General features: G+C 34.5%; 4 protein-coding genes across 4 annotated transcripts; 2 read left to right on the forward strand and 2 right to left on the reverse strand.

Moving 5' to 3' along the window:
* Positions 1 to 1,206: 1,206 nt before the first annotated feature.
* Positions 1,207 to 4,218, forward strand: LOC141652502 (actin-depolymerizing factor-like). The gene is made up of 3 exons (XM_074460008.1): positions 1,207 to 1,478; positions 2,901 to 3,166; positions 3,853 to 4,218. The coding sequence occupies exons 1-3, from the start codon at positions 1,464 to 1,466 to the stop codon at positions 4,001 to 4,003; spliced, it is 432 nt and encodes a 143-aa protein (XP_074316109.1). The 5' UTR covers positions 1,207 to 1,463; the 3' UTR covers positions 4,004 to 4,218.
* Positions 4,219 to 5,950: 1,732 nt separating this feature from the next.
* LOC141652499 (ethylene-response factor C3-like) lies at positions 5,951 to 7,275 on the reverse strand. The gene has a single exon (XM_074460006.1). The coding sequence runs from the start codon at positions 7,039 to 7,041 to the stop codon at positions 6,241 to 6,243; it is 801 nt and encodes a 266-aa protein (XP_074316107.1). The 5' UTR covers positions 7,042 to 7,275; the 3' UTR covers positions 5,951 to 6,240.
* A 16,851-nt stretch (positions 7,276 to 24,126) lies between these two features.
* LOC141653874 (ethylene-responsive transcription factor ERF098-like) lies at positions 24,127 to 24,519 on the forward strand. The gene has a single exon (XM_074461741.1). The coding sequence runs from the start codon at positions 24,127 to 24,129 to the stop codon at positions 24,517 to 24,519; it is 393 nt and encodes a 130-aa protein (XP_074317842.1).
* A 976-nt stretch (positions 24,520 to 25,495) lies between these two features.
* Positions 25,496 to 26,732, reverse strand: LOC141653875 (hyoscyamine 6-dioxygenase-like). Its single transcript, XM_074461742.1, has 2 exons — positions 26,469 to 26,732; positions 25,496 to 25,717 (listed from the first exon to the last, which is right to left on the reverse strand). The coding sequence occupies exons 1-2, from the start codon at positions 26,730 to 26,732 to the stop codon at positions 25,496 to 25,498; spliced, it is 486 nt and encodes a 161-aa protein (XP_074317843.1).
* Positions 26,733 to 26,784: the final 52 nt, after the last annotated feature.

A 26,784-nucleotide genomic window follows, 5' to 3' on the forward strand; every position in this document is an offset into this window, starting at 1 on the left:
AATTAAACTGAACTTATATGCATTACAAAATTGAACTAAAACTGAATTAAATCGACCTAAACTGAAATTAAGTCCAAAAGAAGACGGTTTAAGTTGGAAAATAAAATATATGCCATTTTATTTTTCACAAAAACTTTCACTCAAGCTATGATCAACTTTACACTCTTTTAAAACCAATTCATTTAACTGTGAATTCAGTTTATAACTATAAATACCACCCTTATACAACCAAAGTTTACTTCCTTTTACTCTATATATTCTACTTCAAAAAAGTAGTTTAATAAATTTATATTCTTATCCAGGAGGTACGAGTTTTTCTCCCTTTTAGTCTGTATAATTTTCTTATAACTCAAATTAAACAGTGCTTTGAAACTATGAAAGTGATAAAAAGATAAGCTTACTCTCATATAAACCGACTTCAAAGCGTCTTGCTTGTGACGGGCTAATTCCGTCACAAACTGAAGACCTCTCACAAAAAGGGAGAGGGGACAAGATGGGGCACCCCCATGTGCTTCCTCACTCACCTCTCATGGGTATTTTGTGAGAGAAAATGATATCCGTCACAAGCTTGTGATGGATATCGCCGTCTTCAATGAGATTTTGTGAACAGACTTAAACGTAAATTCAACAATAATTAACTACCCTTTTGCTAGTTTCACATCAACTCAATTACTTTTAGATTACGACAGGCCGAAGCGACATTTTTGCTAGTTTACGATGATATTTTTAGATTCCTGACTCTTAAACAAGTGGTCAGGGGTTCGATTCCTGACTCTTGCAAATGAAAAAGCCAAACTTGGGAGGGGTCAACCCATTAAATTGCCTTCAGTACCCCGAAGGAGATTGTCCCAGCTGTCGGTAGGGGATACTCCTGGTCAACACAAAAAAAAAATGATATTTTTAGATTAAGCTGTTTATTTGAGTCTGTTTTATTTACATATACTAATAGAAAGTTTAATAGACTGGCTCATACAATAGCTCATGCTATGCCATGGTCTATAGGTAGGCATTTTTGGACGGATGATTTACCACTGTCTTTTGTTGATGTTGCGTCTCAGGATTTATTAAGTAATATATGATTAACCGTTGAGGTTGTTTCAAAAAAGAAAAAAAATTACTTTTGTGAAAATTGATTAAATTTTCTTATTAAAAAAAATATTTTTATTTTTTTAAGTCAAATCTTGAGGCCCACAATTGAAAGTCAATAGAGACAAACTACCCAATATTCTTGCTTCTCCAACTTTGCCACCCCCTAGATAGTAGATACCAAGTAAACACCACCACCACCCCCCAAAGAGAACAAAGGAACCAACCTTTTTCTACTCAATTTTTGAGAGCACACCACCCAAAATTCCCAAATTCTTTTCTTATCTTTCCTTTTCCCCTTCCAATCCTCCAATCCTTCCAAAACCCCATTAAAATTCTTAAATCCCATCTTAAAAATCCAAGTTTGTTCATCATCCATGTCTTTCAAAAGGGTATACTTCTTTTTTCTCTTTTATTTATTTATCTATTTATGCTATTTTTCCTTTGCTATTAGTTCAAGTTTCATACTTTTTCAGTTGATGTCCGTCCCGATCATTTGTTTATTATTTTTTAAATTTTTTGCATTTTAATCAAAGGTAAACAAATGATTGAGACGGGGTGAGTATGATCATTATTAATACCCTAATCATCATGATTTTGTCTTGGTTTTAACTTGGTAGATATGAGATTTAGTTAATTGTTGGTATGGAGTAGCTCTCTATGTCAGAAAGATTATATCTTTGTTTTTATATTCGCTACCCAATCATTTGTTTAGCTTTGAATAAAATACATCTGACAAAGTATAAAAGAATGTAAACAAATGACTGAGACAGAGCGAATAAGTTTTTGGTGTTCTCTTAACACCTTATGGAAGTTCAGAAGCCAAATTGACCTTATTGATTAACTGTAGTAATCTTTTTGAAGACCGTCATCCCGTGTACAACGGCCTTAGTACCTTCTACACCTGCGGATTTAGTGATAACAATATGATGAGTGCACAAGTATAGAAAGGCTGTTGTACAACGGCCTTAGTACCTTCTACACCTGCTGGCTGCTGATTGAGTGATAACAATGTAATGGGTGCACAAGTATAGAAAGGCTGTTGTACTGTGCGTAGCCGTTTTAGTGGATAATTTGTGGAAAAGAGTGTACCTTACATTGTCATTTACATCGTCTCCATTTAGAGATTGACTGTGAAGGTAGTATTATAATCCTAAAGTTTGTTGATCGTCTCCATTTAGAGTCGTGCATTGTGAAGACTAGGTATGCAGTAAGTTGTGTAATACTGTAATGTACACATGGGTCTTAGACCCTTAGTGCTATGAGCCAATTGCTGAGTAAAGGCTATTGTTTTATTTTGAAGGCTCGCCTCTATTTTTATAGGATAGTCGGGTATCCTTGGCTTCTATGAGCAAGTAATGGAATCGTCACTGCACTATGGCAGGTGACTGTAAATATCAATCTATGATCTATCCCTTGCTTTAAAAGGCTACTGTTTATCTTTAAAACTCGCCTTTACAATGTTAGTGCATCATGGCCGGTGGTGGGTGACTATTAACATTGTTCTATCCCTCGCTTCTATGAGCAAGTAATTGAATTGTTCAGTGTTTTGTCTCGTTGTTATCTGTTATCTGGTTTGAGGGTTGAGGTTTGAGGATTTGACAGAATTCTTGAATGAGTCGCAATCCTACTAGTTTTTAGCCTCGTCTTATTTGTATGTTACTAGAGTAAGTGTTAATTTCTGAAACATACAACTAATAAGTGTTGAATTTAAGTGTAATGAGTAATTCGTGGGTTAATGGAGCTGCCTTACAGAATGGGTTAAGCCAGTCTGATCAAGTTTCTCTTCCTTTTGTTTTTCCAACCAAATGCAGTCGAATTCTTTGTCGGGAATATACATTTCGGATCACAGCAAAGATGCTTTTCTTGAGCTAAAGAGGAAGAAAGGTCATCGCTACGTGGTATTTAAGATTGATGAGAAGAAAAAGGAGGTTGTGGTTGAGAAGACTGGCACTCCAGGCGAGAGCTATGATGATTTTGTTGCAGCATTGCCAGGAAACGACTGTCGGTTTGCAGTCTATGACTATGATTTTGTGACCTATGACAATTGTCAAAAGAGCAAAATATTTTTCATTGCATGGTTAGCTCCCTTTTGCAACTCCTCTTTTCTTGCTTCTGGTAATGGTTTTGTTTCAGATGTAACATGGTCTCATGTAAGACAAGTTTTCCGCGTACAAATTGTTGAAATCCACAAAACCGTCAAGTTCAGTCAATTTAATCTAAGCAAGTCATTGTGTGGTGTTGAATATAGATTATAACCCAAAAGATTTTGTTGAATACGAGTTTTGGGTTTTATGTAAAATTCTCTTCTGATTGTCTGACCTAACTAATTCTTGACTCGGTTTTTGTAAGTTGTAAAGAATAAATCTTTACACTTTTTAAGCAGTGAGAAATTTTACAAGGAGTAGTTAATCTCCGACTGTTCTTCTAGCGGTCTAGGATTATTAGTATGCAAATATGTTCGAGACAAACTATTTGGCACTTGAACATCATAAATCTGTGATCCTGTTATCATATCGTGTTTATCTTTTCTCTATTATGGTTAAATGGTTATAACCAAAATTCTTTCGTGAGAGTTAGAGACGGTTCTACACAAATTACGAAGTCGGATGGTCTTACAAAATTTCCTGGTGCATTGTGTCTGCTGAAAAAACGATGAATAATTTACTGCGACTTACTGGTTTCAGTAAGATGAGAGAATGGGACTGTGTGAGACTGTGAGGTTCCAAATCCGAACATTAATGACAATCTGTGTCGATTTTGCAGGTCACCATCCACCTCACGTATTCGTTCAAAGATGCTATACGCCACATCAAAAGAGAACTTCAAGCACGACTTAGATGGAGTTCACTATGAGATTCAGGCTACTGACCCTTCTGAAATGGATCTTGAAGTTATAAAAGATCGCGCACATTAAGTAATTTTATTTATCTAAAATTACTGTTTTATTGGATGAAATCGATTGAAACGGTTTACTAAAAATACACAGAGCTCTTTTAGCTGGATTAGGTCTTGGCTTGTTGAGCTTAAACCCTGCCTGTATGTCTCCTCCTATTGCCGTACTGTGACAAATATATTCCTTACTATTACGCAAATGCGTATATTTGCGACTTTTACCCCGTGTTATTCCTAATTACTGCTTTGTTGTCAAATTGGCAGCAACTTTTCTCGATTTAACTTTACTAAGTCGTAATAGTCTGCCTCAAAGTGTGAAATATTGTATCTACGTGAGCTGGAAAATAACCAAGCGTAATGCAAAATGTGTCGTCTCTGAATGAGACGATAAAGGTTCTGAAGGTTACTCACTTGCTATCGCCAATTTTAAGGCTGCATCAGCCGTACGTAGTCGCGTTCATATAGCGCAAATGCCTAATACACGGGGGCGACTTCTTTCCTCCAATTTCCGGAGGGTAACCTTTACCGATTTGTCCGGAGATTGACCTTAACTAGATGTCTCGAGTTTTTATCGCTGTAAAACCGTGTTAAAACTCGGGACGTAAAATTTTGCCACATTTATAATCCTACTCTACATCACCTGATTCACCTCAGGTCCTCAGTTCTAAATTAATTTGAGTAGGGGAAGGAACATGAGTTTACGTCATGGTCTCTAATGGGCCTAAAATTAAATGCTTTTGGGCTTATTCAGTTCTTTGTAGTTAATGAAACCATTCAAAAATGGCCCATTAAACTCCACAACATGTACCGAAGCGGTTTTAGTCTAGTGGTTAAATAAAGGGGTATAACGGACAACTGGTCCGAGGTACGAACCCCCCACCTGATATTGTACTGGCCTCGTGGCTCATTCTCACTATCATTATCACCATTATTTGATCGCTTTGTTCCTTAATTCGGCCTATTAAACTTGCAGGCGTGATTTAAAAAAAAAAAACTCGAATTTCTTTGAACTTTTACTTAACAAAAACACTATAAAAAGAAAAGGTAATCCAATTTAGGCCCTGTTTTTTGGGACTTAAAGTCACTTAATTTAAGTTCACTTCAGATTCTATAAGTTCAGTTCAGTTCAGTTCAGATCCTATAAGTTCAGTTCAGTTCAGATTAGATTTTATAAGTTCAGTTCAGATCATATAAGTTCAGTTCAGATCCTATAAGTTCAGTTCAGATCATATACTTCACTTAATTTAAGTTCAGTTCAGATCCTATAAGTTGATTCGATTCGATTCGAGATCCTATAAGTTGATTCGAGATCCTATAAATGATTCGATTTGATTCTATAAGTTGATTGATTCAGATCTTATAAGTTGATTCGATTCGATTCGAGATCCTATAAATTGATTGATTCAGATCGATTAGTTTGATCAAAAAAACAGAAATTTTATTTGATAAAATTTGTGAGTTACAAGATAGTGTACTTCTATAGTTCTATACTTCTATGCATAGTTATATATGTGGACTGTGTTTGAACTCACTATATCGTTAAATAGTTATCGTCATGATTGATTTTGGCCTTCTGGTTTTTCTTCAATCGACTTTAACAGATAAACTAGTTAGCATCATTCATTAGAAAAGGATTGACCCGCCTATATGTCCTCAAATTTATTAATGTGGGCTACATTCTCAAAGATTTTTATAGTAATCTTTGTCTTTGTTATAGAGGACATTAAAATTCCTACAAAGAGGTAGTCTTTTTGGTGTAGGATACTTTCCTTAAAAACAAAACATCCAAGCCATGTGTTTATTAATTATCATATGTGTAATACGAGTATTTTAATAAAACGTAAACAATTAGCTGAATACGAGGAAATACGAGCGAGTATTTGCATTTGCTCTTCAAAGACAAGTATTAAACAACAAGATTTCACCAAATTTGGCTAATGCAAGAGTGTCTATTCCTACACCGCGAAAATAATACTATAACATAGCGAATTTTCAAAATATATAAATAAATCCGCACTGATTAATACTCCTTACAACTATATTTTCGCCACCGACAAACATCCATATTTACAAATTTAAAAGAAAAAAACAATACCAAGGGGACAAAATAATCACACTCTAGCCTTAAACGGGACCCAAAAAATGGGAGGTAAAAAAAAAAGGTATTCAAGTGTTTGTCGTAATATCACAACAAAATTTACTTTCACTAGTTACTAATTTACCACTACTCTGTTTTTCCCCTGTTTTTTTTTTTATTTATTAAGAACAACTCAATAATTGCTCTAAGAAATCAGCTCCCAAATCTTCAAACACCACCATACTTGCATTTGTTGTAGAATTATTACAAGATTTAGTATCAATTTTCTCTCTTCTTCCTCGTTTTCGACCGTTGTTGTCCTCCATTGATTTCCTTCTTAACAAATGCTTCCTTTTCAATGCTATAACAGGGGAAGTAGTAGATGAAAATTCATGATCAATTTCTCCATTTTGAGGGTTCATCTTGTTTAATGATTCTTTCACTATATCCACAGGGAAATTGAGAACTGCCATGTTCCCTCTCATTGCGAAGGCGGCTTGATCATATGCTAAAGCTGCTTCCTCAGCACTGTCAAAGGTACCTAGCCATACTCGGACTCCATTTCTAGTAGAGTCTCGAATTTCTGCGGCGTAGGTCCCCCAGGGGCGTTTCCTTACGCCCCTGTAGCTCTTCCTCTCCTGCTGTTCAGGAGAGGAAGAGTTGGTAGACACAGGGGACCAGGGTTCAGGTTTTGGCTGAACCCTGGTACCCTGTGCTGTTTCCTTTTCCTGCTCTGATAATATGTGAAAAAGAGCTATTTCATCTGAATCATCAAAGTTAAATGGGAGCTGGGAAAGGGAAACAGAGTTATACTGGGACCAGAACTCCTCCCAAGGGAACGATTTTGGTGACTCCCCAGAGGATTCAGACTCTGAGGAAGTCGACTGTGGGGGCAGATAGTGGTGGTGGTGGTGGTTGTAGTTTTGAAATGAGTTGAAGGAGAATATTGAGGAAGTTGTTGATGAAGAGGATGTAGTATCCATTTTGAAGTTTGTGTTTGAGTTGAGATAATTGAGTTACAAATTGGAAAATAGATGCATATCTACCTAATTTATACCCTTTTTTCAAAAGTTATGGAATAATACCACTTGCATTAACAAAAAACAACACTTCAAAAGATGCAACTTGTTACAAAGAGTGCAAGACTATTATTATTAGAAGAATACAAAGGTTATAGTGCTTAGATTGATAGTGATATAAATGGTGAAAATGACATGTTTTAAGATTTTGGACCAAGGAGGATGTTTTTGCATTATTTAGTAATACTATATTGGTTTGATGGGATTTAGTAACTATATTTTATGTGATCCTTTTGGTCATTGTTGTTGATGTTTTAGGAGACTTGACTTTCTTCTTAGACAATTGTTAGGCTTAGAATGAAGATGAATTTAAACACGTGAGTCAAATACTTGGTCCGGCGGCGTGGTCAAGGTGAAAATTGCATGGTTGGTGATAATTTTCTCTTAATTTTGTTGATTTTGTTCAAAATTTCATGCAAAAAATTTGGACTAAATGACTAGATTCATTGTGTTGGTAACTCATTTGCCTTATGTGTCTTAGGTTCTATTGCTTTTTTTAACTTTTTTAGAAAGTGTTAATTATTAGTAGTACGGTTTATCAGAAGTCAAAAATCATAACCACAAAGAAAATATAGAAAGACAGTATGATATTCAGGTTAAGTTACTTTCTGTAAAAAGTAAATTATCCGTTTTTCTATAACATGTTACAGATTTTTTTATATATTTTGTACTCTCAATACTCGTTTAGTTATTCCTGATTGAGTTAATATTAACTTTTAGTTAGTGGAGAAGTATATCAAAAGACAAAATGTCGATAACATATGAGTTCTAACACAAATTAACTCTCGTTTAAGACTGAAATATCTATGCTAAACTTAAAACGATGTGACAACAATTGTATATCTAGGGACCGACAAAAAAATTTGTCCCAACTATATAAATGAATTGCTATTTAACCCATTTAATTTAAAACCGGTTATATTTATTTTAAGATAGACCAGCTCGAGATCTAAACATGCAAGATAAATTAATCTCTACCAAGCAAAATAGATAGCAATACATCACAAGAAGCTACGCACGAGTGATGACCTTGTTAGTTTCTAGAAGAGATTTTTGGTTAGATGCTAATATGATGTTCACGTGAGAGTGGTAATAATCAATAAAATCCCTATCGAGCATATAATAATATTGTACTATATATATAATTAAGCTATTTCCTTGGACCTTCCTCAGACTGTGATTTCCTAGTCCATTGCATTTAGACATTACTCCTCTTTAAGTGCGCATAAAATAGTTGAAATAGACTTATTTTAACAATTATTCTATTAATATTCACTTTTCTACTAACATTTATCCAATTTTCTATGGGATTTCTTGTAGGCAAAATCTTGATTTTATTGTTACTAGGTTCGAGCATTAGGGTAGAACACTATTCATAAAAGTGGTTCCGAAATTGAACATCATACCATGAAAGCCTAAAGCTTAGATTCAATTTGAGTATGGGGATAAATGCCCTGTTATTTTGGACTTAAAGTCACTTAATTTAAAGTTTACTTTAGATCCTATAAGTTCAGTTCGGTTCAGTTCAGTTCAGATCCTATAATTTCAGTTCAGTTCAGATCCTTTAAATTAAGTTCAGTTTAGTTTAGATCTTATAAATTCAGTTCAGTTCAGTTCAGAACCTAAGTTCAGTTTAGTTTAGATCCTATAAGTTCAGTTTAGTTCAGTTCATATCCTATAAGTTAAGTTCAGTTCAGATCAGATCAATTTTAGTCCAAAAAAACAAGACCAAAGTCGTTATAAGTAGTTCAATTCAATTGAAATACCTAGAACTAGTTTTAAACCCGTGCAAAATTGCACGGGTATGTATTTGGGCCGGTATTAATGTTTTTGGATGAATTTTTTTTATTTGCATTTCTATTGTAATTATATAGTTGGTCTAAATCAGCGATCTACATAACCTCTAATGTAACCCTAACTTCCCCACTATTGCCATTAAGCCACAACTCCACTCCTTCCAAACTGTTGTAACTGTTGCCATCACTTAATTAACTGCACATGCCATTATGTCAGCATAACTGATTCTCTGATTTCATGCAGTTTATGATTTGAAGTTTGACGGTTCAAATGTATTTAACATGACGATATTAATGTTGCCTATAAAACGTACTTGTCGAAGTAGAAATTACTCGGTAGCCTATAATTGTCATCTTCCGAGTTTCGAGTGCGCGATTGATAGTAAAGTTGCCATAATTTTTGCTCCAAATAAATAAATCCTCGGTGATGAACGGCTTTCTGTACAAATCTGAAAGGATTATTTAAAAAAAACATATGTTAACGTTTTACAATTGTGTCATTATCGTGTTATATTTTAAAAAATTGTTTTTTAGAACAATTGTGAAGCATTTGTCTTATAATTTTTTAAAATTGGTAAATTTAAATATTTCAATAAATTTATAAATTTATTTTGTTTTTTTAACTAAATAAAATATTTAATTTAGCTTTAAATGCTTGTTGGAGTGAAAATTTACTATGTAGCCTATCATTGTCAGTTTGTCACCTAGCATTTTCGGTGTGCGCGGCTGATAGAAAAGTTGCCGAGTTTTTTACTTTAAGTAAATACTCCGTCAGGATTATTTTATTTTTAAAAATATGTCGTACTATCTAGTTTTAAAAATTATGCATGTTATGTAATTTATTCGCATTATATGTAATTCATTCCCGTACTTAAATGTAATTTCTTCTCATAATTATGTAATATTATTATGTAATTTTTTTATTAATTATGTAATTCTTTCCGATTATTTGTAATTAATTTCATTTATTCCGATTTTTAATGCATTTCGCTTATATGCAATTAATTTCATTTATTCCAGTTGTATAAAATTATTTCATAGAAATTTTTTTAGGACGGAAAATGTCGCATGTTTGTCTTGCCGGACGATTAAAAGAACTAATTTCTTTGCACACCAACGGGTCCCACCATAACCTAAATTTCCAAAAAAAAAAAAAAAAAAAAAGTTGTACAAATGACGTGGCGCATCCTGCATTCAGTATTGTCTTCTGAATTAATAAAGATAAGATTATATTTTTCAAGCAAGTCGAATTCAATTTCTATTTTTTCAGTGACATTTGGTTCAATACTTCCATAAATTTACACTCTATAAACACCACAGAAGATTATAAGAGTGAACTCGATTTTATCTCAATCATTTGTTAATTTTATTTGTATTTGTTTAGTTTGCTTTCTTTTCTTCCACTAAAACTTGTGAGATACTTCGTACAATTTTTCAATAAATTATTAAGAGACCAGACTTTCGTACCACTTTATTTATATTTCATGACCCTTTTGTTGTTGGTCGTGACATAATAATTTCATATCTATTTACATAATAAATGTACCCATTTTATCTTTTGTCATAATTTGTACCTATTTTATTACCTTTAGTACCACTTTTTCTTAAAATTGTAAAATAGTCTTTCAATAAATTTAAGATGCCTTAAAATTAATAAATTCCTTAAAATTGATAAATTTCTGTCATCTATTTATATAAAGTAATATTTAATCTATTCTAAATTTAAGACAGATAGCTCATAAAACGGTCTTAGAGAAAACAACCTAAAAAAAATACTAGCAAAAGAAGAAAAACTGAAGAAGAAACATCGTGGAAGATCACTATCCCCTTATCCAACCCAAGGTGACAATATCATTTGACGTCATTTTAATTAATTTCTGTGGTCAATAAAGTAATAGTTTTCCTAAAGATTAATTAAGTAATAGGAGTATAAATTAGTCTAAGACAAACACTATCCGTCTTAGACATTAAAAGTGTCAAATGTACTAATGTAGTTATGTGGGCTGAATTAGACAAAAGTAGAATGAATTGAAAAAGATAAAAAATTTGTCTTACATATCCATGTAAGGTGAGACTTAATCCGTCTTATTCTTAAGACATATAATACCGTCTTAAATAAGAATCCCCCCTATACTAAAAGAATAAGAAAATTGACGCCTAAATGCTTTTAGCTAGAAATTGGGCCTAACTTTAGCTAGATATTTATTGGACCTAATACATGGCCTTTATGTGTCACAATATCTTATCAAACACCACAACTTTTATAATTGCACCAAATGTATTTTATTCATTATTATCTCATTAGTCAAATATATGTATCTTAAATGTTGTAAATATTATATTAAAACGTATGCAAATTTTACTCATGCTATTAAAATCAGTGTGTGCTTTTCACTTTTTTATTCTTTAAATTTTTTACTCCGTTTAAATTGTTGCTCCGTATATTGTAACAAAAATTACATAAATATTTATATGCTTCAAATGCGTAAAAATAAGCATAAATTTTTGTAATTAAACTAACAATCATATTTTTTTTAATCATAAATTTATTCGGAGTAAAAATGTAAAATTCGTTATATTTTAATTCTTAGAATTTTTACTCATTAATAATTGTAGATAATTAAAAATAAAATTCAAAGTTCATCTATATATTATTATTAGCTCTAATTGTTAAGCTCTTTACACATGACAATCTAAAATACCGTACATTCGCACGGGCTCAACACTAGTTAATAATAAGAAATTTTAAAATTAAATTTCAAATTGAGTTAAACATCAGTTGTATAATTGTTATTTTCTTTAATATTTTTATCTAAAAATCGCGCATTAACGCGAGATCTATACTAGTAGTTGATTAAGTAATTAATGAAATAATTATAGATTTGACCAAGGTTTAATGGCTTGTTAGTTGGCAGATGAGATCTATCTAATGATCGGCATATGCGTCCAAAACTAAGGCGACTGAATAACGACAAATATAGTTGGACCAATTATATTTAATTTAATTTATGACATATAATAAACAATGATAATTTATTGGGCCCTATACGTCAGCATATGTATCCCACCACCTTTTTTTGTTTATTTTATTGGAAACTCTTTTATCGCCATTTTGGGCCTTTGGACCCATTTATGTTTTATCTTATTTTTTAGAAATAATACTCCCTAATTGGTACGGCTATGGCATAATATACAATTTATGGACTATACAACCAGATGTATATGTTGTACGGTGTAGAACCTGAGCTTTGTGTCAAAGTATCCGAGCTTTATATTAAAGAATATGAGCTTTATTAGAAAGTATTGAGTTCATTCATTTACACATTAAAAACATGAAATTTAAATTAGTTCAGGAAAAATTACAAGTAAGCTCGAATTCTTATACTTGGATGTACCATGCTTATGGTACAACTGGATGTATAATCCTATTTGTTCATAATATAATCGCAGAATCTCATTTCAGACGGTATATGCGGACTTATGTAACCACATGGTACATTTTTAGTTTTTTTTTTCGACAATAATAAACTGATATAAATAAAGAATAATTGGTCTCCCTTGTGACGGGTCACTATTTGTGGCGGATATTTTGTGAGTTAAAATGGTAACAAAATGAGTTAGTGGAAAAAGGGGACCACATGAATAGTGTTGCAGAGAGTGAAAAAGTGGGTACTTTGTGAGGTAAAATGGTATCCGTCACTCCAGAGTGACGGATATGTCATGTCTACAATGAGATACTTTAAAAACCGAAGAAGCGATAAACGAAGTTGATGATACAATACGATATTTAGTTTAATACACCTTTACTCTAATTCTCATCTTTTAAGGTTCATTATCATCCAAGTTTAGTGACAATAAATATACCAAAATTATTGAAATCAGATGAATTTGTATTTATCTTTATTTTTAGAAATAATACTTCCTAATTGGTACGACATATGAAAAATGTAATTTTGATATACAATACACTAGTTTTTTTTTTTTTTTTTTTTTTTTGTTAAAATACAAAGAGATTGCTCAAGCTATGGACTGCGCTATAGCATGAGCAATCCTATTAAGACGACGTGGACAATGACTCAATGAGAAACAGTGACATAAACAAACAAGAGACATAATAGAACTTAAAACTGATGATGCGTCATGATTAACGTCGCCACACCCATTAAGATGGAGAACAAGGTTCAGGCAATCAGAAGTAGCATCGATGTGCCGATGTCCTTGAGCAATAGCCTCGTCACACGCATACTTAAGAGCCATAGCTTCAGCCTGAAAAGACGATTGAGCCCAAAAGGAGGATCGACCCATATGAATTATATCCCCACGATCATTCTGAAATAACCATCCAGCCGTCGCTTGAAGAGTAGGCTTCCATGAAGCATCACATTTAATACGGATATGAGTAGAGCAGATCTTTTGGCCAATAATACAGAGAGGAAAATGATTACGAAGAAGGTAAGAATCTTCCACAACATCAAGGCTAATTGGACTTGAATATTATTATTTGCATCTATGGTTATGACATTAAAGAGGCTGTAATAATCAATACACTAGTTAACTATGATTAGATTGAGCCAAATCCGTGATGTAGTTTTACGTCCAAATTCCAATACACGAGGCAATATATTTTTGAATTGGAGAGTCCGAGTTCAAATTAACTATAAGCAGAAGTGAATTTAGCTTCATATTACTTTTAGGAAAATGAATTAGCGTCACCCGGTGGCGCTCAATCTCGGCGCCACCCTTTCACTCACCTGCAATAAATGGGGACCCACAAAATAATGGATACATCCCATAGAATAAGTGGAGACTCCAATAATAAGAGGTGCATGTGAGAGAGTGGCGCCGAAATTGGGCACCACCCGATGACGCCATCATATCATTATCCTTACTTTTATTTGTTCATTTAAAAAGTTGTATTGAGACTTGAGCAACCATCAACTCTTTTCTTAACCTCCCAACGTACCGATAATAGTTAAAGAATCATTTCAAGCCACGGTTTAAACTAACAATTGCAATCCAATAACTAGTTTTCATACCTCAAAGCACCCCCTAAAGTGAAACCTGTAGGCTACGCAAAGTTGGGGGCTTAAAGCGTAGATAGTGCACATATCTCACCATATTTGAGTGAAAAGTCCACATGTTTGAGAATATGAGCCTACTAATTAGATAATTGGGAGTTCAAGATCATTGATAGCTCTAATATCGTGATAGAGAATTGTCTTAGTCTAAAAGCTTAAACGATTGGTTGAAACCCAAAAATTTGCTCTTTCATCTTAATACTAATTTGAAATTCAAAGGCATTTTAGCAGCTACATCCTTAGAATTTTTAAAACTGGAAATTAAAGTTGATAATATGTGTTATTAACTTAATTCTTAGTACCTATCAAAGTCCATGGAAAATTTCAAATATTATCAACAATGAGAATTTAAAACTTCATTTCTTTGAGAAACCTTCCTCATTTTTTTTTTTTTTCGAAAAAGTGATAATTAATATTAGTTCTGCAGGACTACTGAAGTTATTGATTTTATTGCCTCTGTTTGACACCCAAGTCCAACTCTTTTGAGGTGGTTTGAAAATTGATGACTTAAACTTAACTTAACTTCCATCTCTTCCGAGATTGTCCAGTAGCTTCAAAACTTTGGATGGGATCGCAACTTGGTATTCGGAGTTTAGTGGGGAATAGTGTTTCTATTCAAGTGTGGATTATGAATTGGATTTCAGTTTTTGTCAATTCTGATCAGCCTCTTATTCCAATCTCCTTTTTCATCAGTACGCTATGGCGAATTTGGTGTATTAGAAAAGCCCCCCAGATATTCATGCCCTTTAGGACATATAAATCTTTCCGCTTATTATAGCGACGTAACACCAGGCCAGAGGGCAGGTTCACGTTAATAGTTATTTGGTGTATTAGGTTGTGTCTAATCTTATATCCCACTACCTTAATCTCTCACACCTCATCCTTTTATGATATCTAAATACTTACTTTTAATGTTTAATGTTTATGTGTCAAATAAAAAGATAGTAAGACACAAAATAGAACATGGAAGTGAAACGAAAATCCAAACTCGAGATTAACAGACTAACAAGTATAATTTTATTACCTAAAATAAAGAACATATGTAGCCGACGATGCTATGTCTAGCCGACGATGCTATGTCCATAATATAGAGCGAATTAATTGGTCACTATCACTCTATTTATTAATGTGTTATATTTATTATTGTGAGTTGTGACTACTTCGTATTATATATCAACTCTTGTATGTAGTTTAGGTGATTAGGTCGACTAGTATACAGTGCTGTTTGAAGTACCAATCTGTAAATGATTGATGCACATCTCCTACACTATTTTTTTTTTTTTTTTGGATATTCAACAATACCTTAAGACTAAGTTTATACGGGTCTTAACATGAGTCTTAAACTCGGATTTAATAGTCTTAAGCTAAGACAAGTAATAAATAAATGAATAAAACTTTGTTGGGTTTTAACTTGAGTCTTGGAAATCAAGACCCGTTTTTAAGATCGATGAATATTATTTTATGAGGTGAAATGTGGGTCGTATATATTGTAGACTTGTAGTGGATATTTTTTTATTAGTCTTGATATTTTTTGCGTGTTTTAAGGGATAAAGTGGAAAATTATAAAAGTAAAAAATAAAATATCAAACCTTAAGATTTGTATTTGAGTATGGCCGGTAAGAGCGGGATAAATTTAGGCTTAGGATATAGCTTGATTCATAGGCTGACCTACTCGTTTCCATTCCTAACAGGGGCGAACTAGTAATGACATAAGGCAAACCACAAAAGATTTCGAAAATTTTAACTAAAAATTTCGAAATTTCCAATATTCAGTGAGAGCGAACGCCCTTGCTAACTCCCTAAATGCGCCACTGCTAACGTTAAGTACCCATATAAAAGTTAAAACTTCCATTAGCAATGCACTAATCAAACATTGATGTATCAGTTATTCAGTTGGGCTAGTTATAGTCATTGTACAGTAATAACTTTACTATATTTAACAAGGACATGACATTACAAATATAGTAAAGTTATGGGCCATCTTTCACACTCCAAAAAGGGAATTTGTATAGTAGTTCGTCGTATTCTTGTAAACAGAGCCCACCAATTTGGATTTACAATTATAGACAGTTCCAAATAAACCAGCTCAAGCCCAAATACGCAAGTCCTACATCATTATTACTAGAGTTGGCAAGTCAGACCCGATTCGAGTTCGAGCAAAGACAGAACACCGATAATATTGCAACGCGGTTTTGACCCGACCAAATGACAACCCGTAACCCGTAATCCTACACGGCGACACGACGACACGGCCTTATGATCAGTAACCCAAACCCGAACCAGGCCTGATCCGATATTGACTTAATTAAATTAGTGACCCGACAATTATTAATCTTAATATTGATCAAAATGAAAGTGATTTAGTATTGAAATTTAATTGTTTTTTTTTTGGGTACATAAAACTAAATTTAATTGTAAAATAACTCTCTATTGAAATAATGTGATAGACTATAGAGTAATCGGTCCCGACTCCCGATAACGACTCGGCCCGGCCCAATACATCATATGACCCGAAATGACCAAACCCAATAACAACTCGACTCAAAAGAATAGACTGACCAGATATAACCCGAACCAATTTGGCCCGACTCAAATCCAATCCGACTGATCTAAATCAAAGATCACAAAATCTCATTATAGACGGCAACTATCCGTATATAACTAAAGACGGGCCAAGTAACATACCACATTACGCATAAGACAAACAACAACTTGCGTGGTGGGGCCCCAAAATATCACCACTTTAAAGGTATTTGACCCGTCTCTTGCTATAGACGGATATATCCGTCTATAGCAAGACTTACTGATCAAAGATAACTAAATGATTGGAACTGAGAGAGCAGCAAATTGCTACGCAACTTGCAACTGTCCAAGTAGTACTGTGAAAAGAAATATGATTATGAATGCTGGTGTTTCATTGATGTCAAACGTAAACCAAGCTAGGTTAAATACTATACAATGTAATCTCCATATTATCTACTTACCTAAACTACCTCCTAAATATCCTCCTATTAGTTATCACATAATCTTCCATATCCTAAACTAATACAATTACATATCACAACAATATTCACAAGATAACCAAAAGATATGATCTTATTCTTGACACTCCCCCTCAAGTTGGAGCTCTAGGAACACCAAGACCCAACTTGTATTGTAGATGATCAAATGTCTCCCCTCCGAGTGCCTTTGTGAATAAGTCCGCGATCTGCTCTTTACTTCTCACGTGTGATGTCTTAATTTCCTTCGAAACAATGTGTTGTCGAATGAAATGACAATCGACCTCGATGTGCTTCGTTCTATCGTGGAACACGGGATTTTTTGCTATGTGAATTGCAGCTTGATTGTCGCAATACAAATCCATCTCATTGACATGAAACACTCCTAAAGAAGCAAGGAAAGATTTAACCCATATCAACTCACTCGTTGCGGCTGCCATGGCCCTATACTCTGCCTCCGCTGTGGATTTAGCTACCGTAACTTGTTTCTTTGCCCTCCACGATATGGGTGACTGCCCTAAGGAAACAAAATAGCCACTTATCGACCTCCGCGTCAATGGACAACTCGCATAGTCGGAATCGCAATAGCCCTTAAGTCGCATATCCGTTCCTTTCTTCATCGTTATCCCCTTGCTGGGATTTCGTTTTATATATCTTACGACTCTTAAGGCAGCTTCCCAATGCTCTTTCCTCGGCTCATTGACAAATTGCGAAAGTACATGCACCGTGTACACCAAATCCGGTCTCGTGATTGTCAGATACACCAATTTCCCAACTAGACGACGATATTTCATGATGTCTTTCAAAACATATCCTTTAGCTAAAGATAAATTGTGTCGTTGTCTAATGGGTGTGTATACCGTTTTCGCTCCCTTCATTCCTGTCTCTTCTATTATACTTAGTGCATACTTTCTTTGATTCAAAAACAATCCCTCCTTGCCATGAGCCACTTCAATTCCTAGAAAGTATTTTAACTTTCCCAAATCCTTAATTCCAAAACTCTTATTCAAAAAAGTTTTAAATTGTTTACATGCTTCTTTATCGTTACTCACCACTATCATGTCATCGACGTAAACGAGTACTCCAATGAATATGCCATCTCGATTTAAAGTAAATAGAGAATAGTCCGCCATAGATTGTGTGAACCCATAATTCTTTAACGAGTATGCTAATTTTGCAAACCAATTACGTGAAGCTTGTTTCAAACCGTAAATTGATTTAAGTAATTTGCATACCTTTCTTTCTTCTCCCTTTTCGAATCCTTGGGGAATTCTCATATATACTTCTTCTTCGAGATCTCCGTGTAAGAAGGCGTTGTTCACATCCAATTGCTCAATAAACCAACCCTTCGACACTGCCACGGCTAACATGCATCTTACACTCGTCATCTTCGCCACTGGTGCATAAGTTTCATGAAAATCAACTCCTTCTATTTGTGTGAAACCTTGTGCTACCAACCGAGCTTTATAACGTTCAACACTTCCGTCAGCTTTGTATTTGATTTTGTATACCCATTTGCATCCTATGGGTTTCTTTCCTTCTGGTAATGTCACAATCTTCCATGTTTCATTTTTCTCCAATGCCTCGACTTCCTTACTCATAGCTTCTCTCCACCTCTGATCTTTCGCTGCTTCTTGATAATTAATCGGCTCTTTTTCTTTATCAATGGCAGCTAGAAAAACTTTGTGAGACATAGAAAAACAATTATCTGTAACATAATTATCTAGAGGATAGCGAGTACCTGACCGGGAAGACTTTGATGGAGCGAAATGAGCATTAGAATTCGGGGTAATTATTCTTGTCGATTTACAATAATAGTCCTTCTTCCATGCGGGTTCAAATCGTTCTCTTGCTCCTCGACCCATCACCTGCTCCTCTGTTTGTGTGTTCGATGCTGGGGCTTCGTTCTCTCCTTCCTCACTGACACCCTCTGCATCTGATTCAGACCTCTCATCCTCACCGCACTCCCCACTTTCTGACTCAACACTCCCCCTCACAACAGGACCAGGTTCCGTGTTACTGTTGTGAGCATGTGGCTGGTTATTATGGCTATGTAATGTGGGTTCAAGTTGTGGTGAGGATTCTTCATAAAATTTCACGTCACGGGAAACAAAAACTCGTCTTTCTCGTAAATCATAAACCTTCCACCCTTTCTTGCTATGTGGGTACCCGATAAACACACACCGTATGCCTCGTTCACTGAATTTGTCACGGGTACGATCTTTATTATGCACATAACATAAACATCCTAAGACTCGTAAATTGTCGAGGTTAGGTCGTTTTTTATATATGACTTCATATGGGGTCTTTCCATTTAGCAAAAGAGTGGGTGTTCGGTTTATTAAATACGCAGCAGTGGTAACACATTCTCCCCAAAATTGCAAGGGTAGATTTCCCTCAAAACGCAAGGCCCTTGCCTTTTCTAGTATGTGTCGATGTTTTCTCTCGACCCTTCCATTTTGTTGGGGTGTACCTACGTTACTAGTGCGAAATAATATGCCATTTTCCTCATAATAATTTCGCATCGACCCAGCTAATAACTCCGTCCCATTATCACTTTGTATTATTTTCACACTTGCTTCGAATTGAGTTTTCACCATTTGACAAAAAATTTTCATGTATTCCCCGGCTTCACTCTTGTCTTTCATTAAATAGACCCATACTCCCCGACTATGGTCATCGACTATGGTAAGAAAATAGTGAGCGCGAGTCAAACTGGGTTCTTTGTAAGGTCCCCAAAGGTCACAGTGAATAAGGCCAAATAAAACATCACATCTACTATTATTAATTTTGAAAGAGGTTCGGGATTGTTTTGCCCGGCAACAAGAATCACACAAATCATCAGAATTCCAAAACAAAGTTTGTCCAACTAAATTCGAAAAATGCGAAAAAATATTCTTCGAAGGATGTCCTACCCTTCGATGCCATAACCTGCTTTCTTTATCTGCCGTGGTGCTTCCAGCAATCTCCTCCTTTCCCGGCTGATAATAATACACCCCTCTTCTATGCTCACCTCGTCCAATCATCGTCTTCGTATTCCGGTCCTGCATTTCACAATAATCCGGATAAAAAGTTATTAGACAGTTGTTTTCATGAATTAGTTGTTGGACTGAAATGAGATCACAGGTGAGTGAGGGCACAAACAACACATCTTTCAACACAAAATTTTTACTCAATCGAACTTCGCCATGGACTGTGGCCTCGACACGCCTACCATCAGGTAGACTGACCGTGGAATACTCCTCTTCCCAAACGTTTTTCAAGCATTCTCGTCGTCCTGTCATATGGTGGGATGCTCCACTATCGATTAACCATTCAAAGTTTTTAGTTAATTTCATACCTTGAATCTTATCATTGCCATCAGGACTGGTTTTTACCAAAATCTTCAACCTGTCGATTTCTTCCGCCGTGAATGGAACATTTGAGTTCCCCTGTTCCTCTGTTTTAGCATTCCCTGTCACGGCATTGGCTTGGTGATGTCCACGGCCCCTTCCTCTGCCACGACTACCATTGCCACGGCCTCTCCTGCCTCGTCCACGTTCTCGTGCCTTGACCTCTTCATAGCCATGCTTATCATAACAGTTGTCTTCCGTATGATAATACTTCCCGCAGTACGTGCATCGTGGTGGTGGCGGTCTGTCAGGTTCTTCTTCATCATCTCTAAAATTCTTTCCTCTTTCTTTTCCACCATTGTTCCTCATAGCCATTGCAGCGTCAAATCGTTCCTCTTTCACCTGGGTAAGAGACGCATGACGCTCTTCCCTTAATACTAAAGCATAGGCTCGATTTAACTGAGCAATTGGCTCTTCCATGAGCAAATTTGTTCTGATTTGGCCATATAATTTTGCATCAAGCCCCATCAGAAATTGGTGCACCTTTTCTTCTTCCTTTTCCTTTGCTATGGATGCGCTGCTTGCTCCGCAATTCTGAGTCCTTTATTTTTCTTTGTATTTGGCTAATTCGTCCCAAATGATTTTTAGTCTAGTATAATACTCGACTACCGTCTCCTTGCCTTGCTTGCATTCATTTAACTCGCCTTTGAGTTGGTGAACCACGGGAGCATTCCCGGTAGAGTATCGTCCCCTCAACTCTTCCCAAATTTCGTTAATTGGTTGAGTAAATGTGATACTCGGATGTAGTTTTGGATCTATCACATTTCGAAGCCATGCTCGCAACATTGCGTTGCATTGACGCCATGCTACCGCTTCTAAATCATCCTCGTCTCCATTTGCTTGATGGTTTCTTTCTTGTCCCCTCAATGAAACCCAACTTATTCTTCGCATCCAATCCGTTCTTTCTGACCTCGGCCCCACATATCGTAGTTTGTTCCGTCAAAAATTATTTGAGTGACGTTCAAACTTGGGCTGTCGGATGGATGAAGATACAACGGAGACGCCATGGGAATTGTCTTTGGACCACTCCCTCCTCCTTTCAATTTATCACCAGACATTCTGAAAAACGATTGTGTTTAATTTTTCGGAATAGTTTTGTGGATCTTTTTGGCTCGAGATACCATGTGAAAAGAAATATGATTATGAATGCTGGTGTTTCATTGATGTCAAACGTAAACCAAGCTAGGTTAAATACTATACAATGTAATCTCCATATTATCTACTTACCTAAACTACCTCCTAAATATCCTCCTATTAGTTATCACATAATCTTCCATATCCTAAACTAATACAATTACATATCACAACAATATTCACAAGATAACCAAAAGATATGATCTTATTCTTGACAAGTACCAATGTTGTGCACTTGTGCATGGAGAAATAATAACGTGAATGCCGTAGCTAGTAGGGAGTAATATATAAACGAATATTGTTTTTGGGTTCCAATTAAGATAGAAAACTTGTGTAATTGAATTTTAATCGAATTTTACAATAAGGTTGTAACTCATAATTGTGACGTCACTAACTACGTAGCTGGTTTACATGTTGACTTATTCTCTTTTATTTGTTTTTGTAGGTTACATTATTAGATAAGTATATAGTCCAACTATTTGGCCTTAGCTTGCTAGCTATTTTGTATTTATTGGAGTAGGGAAATGTATTTAATTTGGCTAATATTATTAACCAATATTTCGTAAACATGACGGGCCTGTTGCTTAAGCAAATTTATATTTTTGATGGAACTTTCTAATACAGTCTCTAATAAATTAGTTGTAAATTAGTTGGTTTTCGAGAGACGGACATAGAATAGTTATTGAGAGCTGTAATACAATTTAAATTAAAACTGGTACAAAGAGTATTAAATTATGTACATACTCTTATTACGCATGACTAGTGTACTAATAAAAATAGATACAATTTTCGATGAAATTGGTCAATTGTTAAGAATTCTATACCAGATGGAAGTGTCATACTCCTTACGTCTAAGTGAATAGTTTACATTTGCTTTCTTTGGTGAGGAAGAAATAAAGTAAATGTAAACTATTAACTGAGACGGAGAGATTATATATATTAATATACGATCAGGAATAAAAAGGCGACAAATGACACATAAAAGGGAAAAAAATAATTTTTTCTCAATAATCTATTAAGAGATGGTATCTCCAAAGTCATTGTACTAATCAATAGACAATAGCTAGCCCATTTCTTTGATCACATTTTATTATTCGGTTAGCCGGTTAATTTACGTAAAATCGTTGTACAACTTAGTCATTATTATCAGGGTAAATAACATAGAATGAATTTTATGTTATCGTACGTCCAATGATCTTATTTGAATTCTTAGGATAATAATCCTCAAATATATATATTTGCTGAATAAAGAGTATTCATAGTATTATTTCAAAAAAAAAAAAAGATTATTCATATTATTTTTCAAAACCGTTGACCACATTAATAAAATAAAGAAGTTGAATTCATCAAAAATATTTAAATTTGACCATCGAAATATTCGAAACTTGCAAAACCTTAAGAAGAAGAAGCAGAGGAGGATCCATGCACGTGAAGCAACCATGGTGTCATGCATGCATGTGGTGACGTGGCCATCTTATATGGCCCTACTCTTCTCTTTCTCAATAAGTCAAAAGGTCAAACTTTATTATTAAAGAATTAACAAGTAAAATACAAGGGCAAACTTGTCAATTTAGATCTATGACCAGCAACATTGTAGTAAACTATGATTCGGTCATATATGAGGTATCCGTCCCGTTTGATTTTACAATTAATGTATGTCCCAACTAAATGATCATGATGGTCTAATCATTTAAAGTTTGAGCTTATTTAATAAAGAACGAATAATAAATCTCGCACCGTAAATTGTAATCCTTTGCCAAACTTAACCACATATATAATGTTGTTGTTGTTGATGATGAAAACGCGAGCGAGATAAATGTGACCTAGTAATATTAGTATATTACTAATATATGAGTAAAGACTTTCTCTATTTTGATCATTATTTCCTATTAGATTTTTTAGTTGTCTTCAATAAAACCGTCTAAATGAGTGAAATAGAGTTGAAGGAGTGTTCTCTAATAACTAAATATTATGTCCTCTCTTCGTCCCAATTTATTTGTTTACCTTCTATATTTTTTATAAGAAATATTTTAATTAAAGGTAAATAAATGATTAAAATCGAGTGAGAATTAGTTTTGCTGTTAATTGATAAATGAACACTCCATAATTTCAACACCCTACATCTCGATCATTTGTTTACCTTTACTTTTGGCACAAAAATCAAGGAAAGACGAGGAGGCAGTTTATTAGATGACAAGTGGACCAAATCGAGTGTGAAAGATCAAACTGTCTATCAAATACAATTCTTAAATAGAAAGGTAAACAATTGAACAATTGACTGAGATATTTCGAAATAAATAGATGAACAAATAATCGTTACGGAGGGAGAATATTTTAGTTATAGATTTCTCGTTCTCCAAGGTGTTGAATGTAAATTCCACCTTTAGACATCTTTAAATAGCATCCGTCACCTTGGACCGTCTTCATTATTTTCAAGCCAGCCATGACAAGCAACATTGACCGCACCATATAATTTAATAGTATCTCCCTCCATATAAATACACCTCTCTATCTTCCACATAATATGCACACTCCCAATTTTATCCTAAGCTTAATAAACATATAAAAGAACAATATAAATTATATATCAATGGAAGGTAGTGACAATAACATTAGACAAAAACAATCAAATTCAAAGTATAGAGGCGTCCGACGACGGCCATGGGGAAAGTACGCAGCTGAAATTCGCGATCCAAAGAGAAATGGAGCTCGATTATGGCTAGGGACATTTGATACAGCTGAAGAGGCAGCTCGAGCATATGATCGAGCTGCCTTCAGCATAAGAGGTCACCTAGCCATATTAAATTTTCCTAATGAACAACAATATCAAATGGGTGATAGTTCAAGTAGAGAAAATGGAACATCTTCTAGAGAACAAGAAGATCAAAGGGAAGTAATTGAGTTTGAGTATGTGGATGATAATGTGTTAGAAGAGCTTCTTGATGTACAACATGATATGGGATCATATAATAATCACTTTTGAATTAAATTAATTAATTACCTTGTTTCTAGCATGTATTTTCACTTAATAAATTGTATGGACTATGAAGTATCACGTTTATTTGTTTTTTCTCCTACATCATGTTTTGTTGATCTTATTATAATGCCAAGATATTTGAATTGAGTTCCTTGGAAAATCTATCCCATCTTATAATAGGGGCGCTCACCCCTTCGGACATGGTGAAATTCATAATTTTTTCGAGTTTACATTATACCAATATTCGTTCGTCCCTTTAAAAGTTTCAGCCCCAAGTTATAACTTTTGGCTCCGTTGTTGTTGTTGTTGTTGTTGTTATTATTATTATAATTATTATTATTATTAAACTTTTTTATTAACTTTTTTGTTTTGCAAGAAAATATACCTTATTTATTCATCCATTAAGGGAGAAAACAAAAGAGGTGAGTCTTACAAGAATATCCACTAAACATAAAAAATATGAAGAGTTAAGACTCTGTTTAGCACGACACTTCAGATAGCTTATTTGGCCAAAATTTCAGTTACCTGATTTTTTTTGCGAGTGCTTGACAAATAACTTATTTGGTCAAATAAGCTACCTAAATGAAATGCTACCTAGAGTAGCGTTTGAAATTTAAGGTACCTGAAATAAATTATCTTACATTTATTACCCTTCAATCTATAATGGAGTATTAAATAACTATCATATACTTTTACGCTATTTTACCAAAACCAGCTACTTTTTCAACTAATTTGTCAAACATTTTTTTATACTCCGTAATCAACTATCTTATCGGCTTCTACTTTTCAGTTACTTTTTTAAATTTCAGTAAGTTTTTCATTTTTCAATTAGCTTTTCACTTAGTTTTAACAAACAAGCCTTAAACTATTAATATTATTAGTTTTACGAAAGACTGGTCTCAATAATTTATTAAAAGACCGTCTCTCTCAAGTTTTAGTGAAGCTCTAAATGCTTAATACTCATAATAATACACATGACATTTTACTCTTTCACACCCGTGAAAGCAGCTACAACGGCTTTGATTAGATCTCCAAATTGAACCGGCTCACAAATTGGAGGATTTCCAGAGCTCAAAAGGGCCTTAGCCGGTCCTACTGTCCGATCTTTCTTCGGTTCATTGAAAAAGCCGAGAGTTGTCCGATCTTTGGTTGCGTTTGTTACTACTCTATGCTTCGCACTCTTAAGCTTTCCATTGCTGACAACCTGAAATGTCGAAAATAAAATGTGGTCTCCTAGTCGGTTTAATGGTATTCAATAAAATTTAAACAATACAAAGATAATGTCGGGATTCAACTTCATTCAGCTCACATACGTCTCCATAACAATAAAAATAAAATACTTATTTGAATGTCAAACAAGAAAACAATTACTAGTTATAAACTCTAACATATTGACTCTAGAAAGTCAAACGAAAAAGTCTTTGTGAAATGAAGGTATATGTAAGGCTATGTTTGGCAAGGCATTTTAGGTACCTGATTTGACCAAGCAATCTGATTTGACTAATATTTCAGGTAGTTGTTTTACCTAGTGTTGTTTGGTAAAGTCATTTCAGGTACCTGAAATGACTTTTCAGGTACCTGAAATGACTTTTCAGGTACCTGAAATGACTTTTCAGGTACCTGAAATGAAAAGCTACTCTAGGTAGCATTTTAAAGTTTCAGGTAGCTGAAATGTTCTACTTTACATATTTACCCTTTATTTAAATTAATTTATTATAATTATTAGTGTCCTTTTATATCATTTTACAAAAAAATCGATTCTTTTCGAGTTAGTTTTTACCAAACACTTTACAATTAATCACCACGTACCTTATCGGTTTTCAATTTTAATTAGCTTTTTAGACCTTTTTAATTTCAATCACCTTATAAGGTTTAGTCGACCTTTTCGGTTTAGTCTTTTCGATCAGTTTTACCAAACAGAGCCTAACATCACAAATTCTCACTTTAGACAGTACCTGAAGTAGGCTTCCAACAATGACGACAAATGCATTCGGATTGGGCTCAATAAGAGTCCAATTGCCATCGTTATTAAAAAATTGAAGTCCCTCGACCTGGTCTTGATGAAGTATAGTCATAAGGCCAGGATCATTATGTTCCCCAGCTCCCCATGTTAAGGTTGGATCCGGGCAAGCTGGGTAATGGTTAACCGATAAATTACCCTCTTCACAAAGTCCTTTGTCGAAATATCCTTGTTCGAGACCTAGTCCTTCGCTAATCATATTGAAAATCCTTGATGCTAGTAATCTTTGATTTGCAATGTAGTTTCCAACA

Source organism: Silene latifolia, chromosome 4 (assembly GCF_048544455.1).
Source record: "Silene latifolia isolate original U9 population chromosome 4, ASM4854445v1, whole genome shotgun sequence".
NCBI classification, from domain to species: domain Eukaryota; kingdom Viridiplantae; phylum Streptophyta; class Magnoliopsida; order Caryophyllales; family Caryophyllaceae; genus Silene; species Silene latifolia.